The sequence below is a fragment of the Sinocyclocheilus anshuiensis genome, unplaced genomic scaffold, assembly GCF_001515605.1.
Source record: "Sinocyclocheilus anshuiensis isolate Anshui unplaced genomic scaffold, SAMN03320099.WGS_v1.1 scaffold288, whole genome shotgun sequence".
NCBI classification, from domain to species: Eukaryota; Metazoa; Chordata; class Actinopteri; order Cypriniformes; family Cyprinidae; genus Sinocyclocheilus; species Sinocyclocheilus anshuiensis.
Genome location: NW_015558570.1, coordinates 361,527 through 368,574, shown reverse-complemented (window position 1 = coordinate 368,574; position 7,048 = coordinate 361,527). Strand labels below are relative to the sequence as shown.

At 36.6% G+C, this 7,048-nt stretch overlaps 2 protein-coding genes across 3 annotated transcripts in view; both read left to right on the top strand.

Moving 5' to 3' along the window:
* The window catches only part of cav2 (caveolin 2), an 18,756-nt gene extending 17,344 nt beyond the window's left edge, over window positions 1-1,412 (top strand). For both annotated transcript variants that reach the window (XM_016475167.1, XM_016475166.1), the window contains one exon: window positions 867-1,412. In XM_016475167.1, the coding sequence (XP_016330653.1) occupies window positions 867-1,017 (151 nt within the window). In that variant the 3' untranslated portion in view covers window positions 1,018-1,412. The remainder of the gene's footprint in view (window positions 1-866) is intronic.
* A 2,282-nt stretch (window positions 1,413-3,694) lies between these two features.
* The window catches only part of LOC107679630 (caveolin-1-like), an 8,270-nt gene continuing 4,916 nt past the window's right edge, over window positions 3,695-7,048 (top strand). Inside the window, exons 1-2 of the mRNA XM_016475241.1 lie at window positions 3,695-4,003; window positions 4,685-4,852. Of these exons, the coding sequence (XP_016330727.1) occupies window positions 3,764-4,003; window positions 4,685-4,852 (408 nt within the window). The 5' untranslated portion in view covers window positions 3,695-3,763. The remainder of the gene's footprint in view (window positions 4,004-4,684; window positions 4,853-7,048) is intronic.

Sequence of the window (7,048 nt, the reverse complement as noted above, 5' to 3'; positions counted from 1 at the left end):
ATGACAATTAGAGATTAGACTGTACAGAAATTGAAATCTACTCGCTTATACACACTATACTCATAGTCACGCAATGCTGATGTTGTTAACTAACAATTTTAAAAAAGAAAGTATAACAATAATAATAATTTGCATGGTTTGATGTGATATGAGCTCATTTAGATTAAATCACCATTGGTAGCGCAATTTATTGTAATGCTTTTTTCCTCAGTTGTCAGAACAAACGTGGCAGACTTGTTACTTACTTGTTCAGATGACAATATCCGGTGAAAATGCTTATTTGAGTCATATATTCCAAGACGTAGGCGAGAATCTGTGATTGCGAAGTACAGTAAATATCCATACTGGTGCGGTGACTGACAGCCACACATACTCTTCAGAACATTAGATTCATCCGCGCTGGAGCCGTGCCGACTCACAACCCACGCAAGGAAGATAATGCCACACACAGCTGCAATTGCAGGTTTTCAAACAGAGATGGCGACAAAGTGGCAAAACTTACAGACTGCAGCTTTAATATTATAAACAGAGAATTTTCCTACAAATTTAATTTGATAAATAATAAGTTTATTAAAAATAATCTGTTAGACCTGTGCTGTAGATACTAGAAACACTTTATGTATTATCTCAAAACTTATTCATTCGTTATGGGCCAGTCATGCTGACTGATGGATTTGCATATGTGCTGAATGTTAAGAATATCAAAGGTGATGATTTTTGGAACCATGAAGGTTAATGCTTCACACGCATTCCAGGCTATATTTTAACCCTATAACAAAGAGAGAGGAACAAATTCACCTTGATATGATTGTTATGTAATTCTTATATATCAGCACACATGATGATGAGCTGTTTTCCCTCCACAGGGTGGTGATGCCAGTGATCCAGGGCTGTGTGATGACACTGCCCTCCATCCACGTGATCTGGACCAGCCTGATGGATATGTTTATAGGGCCGTTCTTCTTCAGCATCGGACGGTGCTTGTCGTCCATCAATGTCAAGACTGTGCAAAACTGATCAAATCTAACTCAGCATAGAAGTGTTGCAGAATCTCTTTGACACATTTTTTTTTTTGGCCTTTGGCCTTTTGGAGGATTCTTAGCTGAAGGATCATTTATCCTTGACTTCTGAAGTACAGAGAAGAGAAAGAGCTTTTCTTTCATTTCAGTGCACAATTGCGATATTCATTCCGTTGTTTCACCACTGACTTGTCAGCCTTGTACTGGGCGTCGTCAGTGCTGACATGCTTTTTCAGTACTGTTATGTAAGTCTAATTAACCTTTTATATCATATATAATGCGAGACTTTTCAAAGATTATAATGTAATGATTAAGATGTAGCCTTCAAAGAATAGTTCACCCAAAAATGAATATTTGCTGAAAATCAAGATCAAGATCAAGATGTAGATGAGTGTTTCTTCATCGGAACAAATTTGGAGAAATTTAGCATTACATCACTTGCTCACCTATGGATCCTCTGCAGTGAATGGGTGCCATCAGAATCAGAGTCCAAACAGCTGATTAAAAACATCACAATAATCCACAAGTACACCACATGACTCCAGTCCTTTAATTAACATCTTGTTAAGCGAAAAGCTGTGTGTTTGTAATAAACTAATTCATCAAGACGTTTTTACCTCCAAACCGTTGCTTAAAGTATGAATCCATAATTCATAATATTTCTTCTTCAGTGAAAAAAAAAAAAATGGACTTGTTTATTACAAACAAACATATTTTTGCTTTACAAGATGTTGATTGAAGGACTGAAGTTTTGTGGATTACTTTATTATGATGTTTTTATCAGCTGTTTGGACTCTCATTCTGATGGCACCCATTCACTGCAGAAGATCCACTGGTGAACAATTTAGTAATGCTAAATTCCTCAAAATGTGTTTGGAAGAAGAAACTCATCTACATCTTCGATTGCCTGAGAGTGAGTAAATTGTCAGCAAATGTTCATTTAAGGATGAGACATTGTGCTACTACATGATATATAATATTCCAATAAGCGCATGATGTGCTTGTAAGGAAAAAATGATGCAGCTACTTCCAATAGGGCTGTAGTGTTGTGCGATTTCTGAGTTAATATTTATATTGTTTGGCAATGATTTATCAGAGTAAATTAAATGATTTGATGGCATTTTAGTGTACAAACTATTTATGGTTTTTAGGTACATTCCTATTATAAAGAGCATTTCACAAATATAACACATTTTCTTCTGTATTAATGGCTTCTTTTCATAATGATATTAAATTGGCAATTAGTTTGACTTGCAAAGCCACATTTGACATGCTGTTTGCCATTGATTGTGCTTTGTTAGTGGCTCCGCGGAGTAAATGGAATATTTGACTGTGCAATGGAACATTAGAGGCTCAGGTGCCGTTTCCTCACCCCTGTTGAATGATGTCATGTAGCAAACATGCTGAACACAGCTCAGCTTATGAAAGACAGAACTAAATGTCTCTCAGTTCAGCAAATAAAATTATTTTTGGAAATTAAAGGATGGATTGTTTTCTTTGCTGAGAGACCATACCATGGTCCTGACAAGATTTAACGTCTTGTGCAATGAGAAAAAAATCCTCCGGTTGACATGTTCAATGCGGAATGCAGGTATGCCTAAGGATAACGGTGTACCCACACAAAAAAAAGTGTATGTTTTTGTAGAAGGATGGACGTGTTCTATTGAGTTCTTAACAGCTAGATTTTATTAAATGTTTCATTACGCATTTTGACTTTGTAGAATAGTAGGTTTACTATGAAGTACAAATAAATTGATTTTTTCAATAAATTGCAATAATTACTGCTTTAAATTAATATATATTATACATAAATATATTTTATATTGTATATTTATTTTATATAGTACAACAATGATGAAAATTATCATATAAAATAATACAAATATTTGTATAATAGATGTATATAAAAATGTTTAAAAATAACTACAAAAGTGCTTTTTTACGTGAGCTATACAGTGACTTTTGGCCACTACCACTGTGTTGTTGTTTTTTTGCATATTTTGCATGGCCTGTCGCATCCCTCACTTTGCCAGAACCTGACCTAGATACACAAATATTTGTTAGGCACAGTAAATGCACACTCAAAGATATAAATAAGTAAAGTAAATGATAGTAAAGTTGGACAAATATGAGAAAAACAAGAACATTAAACCGCAGCGTTATTGTTGGTGAAAACATTCCAAACTAAGTGCAAGTCAGTCTTGCCTTGAGGTACATTGCGGTATGCAAACCGACCTTAGTCACATTTCAGGTTTATACACCTCAAGTCATGTATGAATTTCCTTACAGAACTATATCGTTTCGAATTTAAATGTTGGACTGGAAAAGCAGCCAATAAGTGTTCAGGATACTCAATACTATTTGAAAACCTTCTCAAGATGCACCTCATAGAGCTGTAAGATAGTAAGATAGGGTGGCTTGTTGAGTAACTTTGATTTGTTTAACATTTAATTTGGGTCACTACACAATCCTCCATTTTGATGCTTTATAATTGTGATGACTTTACCATTACAGCAACGTGGAAAATAGTGCTAATAAAAACGTTCTGGTAGTGTAAATTCGATTCGTTCAGGAGAAGTTGGTACAGTGCCCAAATATATGCCTCCCATTTAGGAAAAATCACGTCAAAATATCCAACCACTAATACTGTGTAGCTCTATGAGTGGCAGGCTAATGGAGGGTTTCAGTCTCATTCATTGAACACACACAGCTTGTCCTCAGTGACTGAGAGGAACTCCCACTTAATGCCACGAGAGACTCCAGGAGAGATAAAACACGACTCTGTAGATAAAAGCTTTATTGGACATTCGTATGCAGAAAAGAGGGCTGTTTTAAGGGAAAGGACTCCCCACTATAAGCAATATCCCCACGCCTCCCACACTGCTTCCTCTCTACTGATTGTCTTGTTTCCACATACTCATCTGAGCGCACTTCAGGCACGGGACAGCATGACTAGCGGATACAAGGACGAGGCACCTGAAGAGGTAAGAATGACACCTATTTTACCTCAGACATGTCAATTCAGGATTTCTTGAGGAACTTATGCAACAAACCTTTAGCTAAGTTGGCTACTTATTACTCAAACACTTTTAGGGGTTTATCAACACATGAAGGCGGTGTGTTGGCACTTGCTCTACTACTGTCTTTTTTTCGCGCATGTTTGCTCATTGGTCTTATCTTTTTCTGGCAAGTAGCCTAGTTGTAGGCTACAGCAAGCCTTACTTCTCCCTTCATTTTTCACTTTATGCACACTTTCGCAAACTCAACTTTAAAGAATAATAATATTAGCTAAAATATGAACTGTTCACTAATCCAAAATAATGTGCCGGTTTGTAGCGCATGTTGTCGAAACGCAATGCAATTACTTCTTAAGAACTTTTTTTTTAGTTCATATAAAATATAACTAATATATTTTAAACACGTCCTAACAGGTAAATATTTTAAATTGTGAGTGTATTTTATATATATTGCTGCTGCGGATTAAGAGCAGAGCACAGTGGGAAATGGCGCCCCCGTGCGGCGGGTCGCTCTGCTGTGTTCCAGAGGGGTGTGGTGCTTCATTTCTATCCGCTTAAAACCATCCCATGCCAGGGCAGTACTGAGTTGCGCCCCAGTCTCCCCTCCACGCTCATGAACTTCATTTTCTGTTTTCTTTGGAACCGCAGGACTACGCGCACTCACCGTTCATCAGGAAACAGGGGAACATTTATAAACCAAATAATAAAGAAATGGATAAGGACAGCATCAATGAAAAGACCCTTCAGGATGTCCACACCAAGGAGATTGACCTGGTCAACCGGGACCCAAAGCATTTAAATGACGATGTGGTCAAGGTAAGTCATTCAACGAACTTTTTCTGCTTTATGCAACTTTTTCATTCTTGGCAAGTCACTTTAATTATAATAAAATACTTTAAAATTGATTTATTTATAGATAAGTGCATGAATAGTAGGCTATAATGTAATATGAAGCAAGTGCACGCAACTTTTTATACGTAATTGTTTTAGTATGTATTATATTTTATAATATTAATATATTATGTTGTATGACAATATGTAATTTATTAAGAACTATTTGTATTATTATTATATAAATATTATAATTATTAAATGTTATGTATTGTTATAATACATATTAAGAAACATGTTCAGAGAACATTACAGTTTATGGGGGAAAAAAGTAATAGTTTTGCATTATAACTCAACAGAAAGTTTGGCTTCATAAACGAAGTGGTGAGTCAGTGGTCAGTTTGTCACGGTGGCACTGGAAACAATTATTGCAAGCAGCAGCTGTCTTTGAAAACTGATACAATGGTGGTTTCAAGTCCTTGTAAAATCTATCATTTTACTTGCAAAACCTTAAACGCACTTGCATCCGGTGTCACCTGGTCCCTATCATTGCATTCTGGAGCGCTGGTGTCCCTACTTTAGGTGTTTTGGAGCAGTAGTTGGTTTCTAAGCATGTGCAATGTCTTAGACCATCTTGAACCAGCTGATCAAACTGGTTTTTAGAGCATGGTAGCTGGTAAACCAGCTTAGAAACCAGCTGTTCCACAGCTACCAGCTTAAGCTGGATTTCCCAACAGGGTGGAAGCAATTATCACTGGAGCAGCTGTCTTCGCAATGTGAAATGCTGGGACTGTGGCACGAGTTTGTGAAATCCTACATTCAGTAATAGCACGGTGCTCTCATTTTGAAGGGCATGTGGCATTGGTAACTCCCAAGCAGTGAGGAGCTGTCAAAGTAAGGCCTTTTTTATAGAGGAAATATGAACAGTTTCCTGTTTTTGAGCAAAGGCTGCACACCTAACATTCTTCGTGAAAAGTTTCCTGGGCGTGGGTCGATGCCTTGCATAGCAACTTTCTCAGAAAGAAAAGTCAACAGGTCACCTGATGATATAGAAATACACTCAGCTTTCGATAATGATCCCCCTGCATCCATCTCCGCCCTTTTCTTCCCATCCCTTATTTCTTCTTTTATTCTGTGTCTTTCTCCCTCCCACCTCAACATGACACTGAGTCACATCCCCGAGGACACATGCAATTGAATGCTTCTTATGATTTGACTGAAAATTGAATCCAGAGAACACTGAAAGCAAGTTTTCTGCTTATAATTTGATGTTTGCTAAGAATTATGGGATTGATGTCACAAGTCAAACTCGTTTGTGCACACAGTCCTTTTATTTTGGCCTTAAAAGGGGTTGAGCGCTTACAGTGGTCTTGCGTAGGAGAGCGTAGCAGGGAATTCCCATCTCCATTTTCACAAATTCTCTGTACACGAGCACACACACACACACACACACACACACACGGGACGTTCCTCCAGACTATGATGCACTCGTGGTTCAAATGCACTCCCACAGACATCCACATCAAAGATCCTTGTGTGCAGAAACATGCATAGCTTTCCCTTGGAACAGACTATTTTCCTCTCATAAAAGTACATTCTTTTAATAGCATGCTAGAGCAGGATTCCACATGGGAGTGTGGCCAGAGCACAGGACGAGATGACCCCCATGCAGACATTCCCAATGATCTTTTTTGCCGGATTACTATAATTTTTGGCTGACCAATATAGGAAAACTTTCTTGAGCTGATACAGTTACAGCATTAAGGCTTTGGTGTTTTTTTTAGTCACTGCATATGAATTTGCGATTTAAAACGAGTCACAGACTGTTGCCATGATGATCAAGGATTTAGAAAAAATAAACAATTGTAGCTATACTTTCTTTTTAATTTAAAACCGCTGTGGATCCTCAACAATGGCATTATTTAAAAAAAAAAATTGCCTGTCCAAGTACAACATATTTGATGTGTACTGTATATGGAGGATTATTTAAAAATAAGATAACGAGCTCTATATTTTATTTATTTTATTTTATTATTAAATATAGCTGTATTTTTAAACATTAAATAAACAGTTTTAAATATATCTATTTATTTGTCAGTTTGAAAAGTGATTTATTTATTTACTTTCTTAATTTATCTTATTATATATATATATATATATATATATATATATATATATATA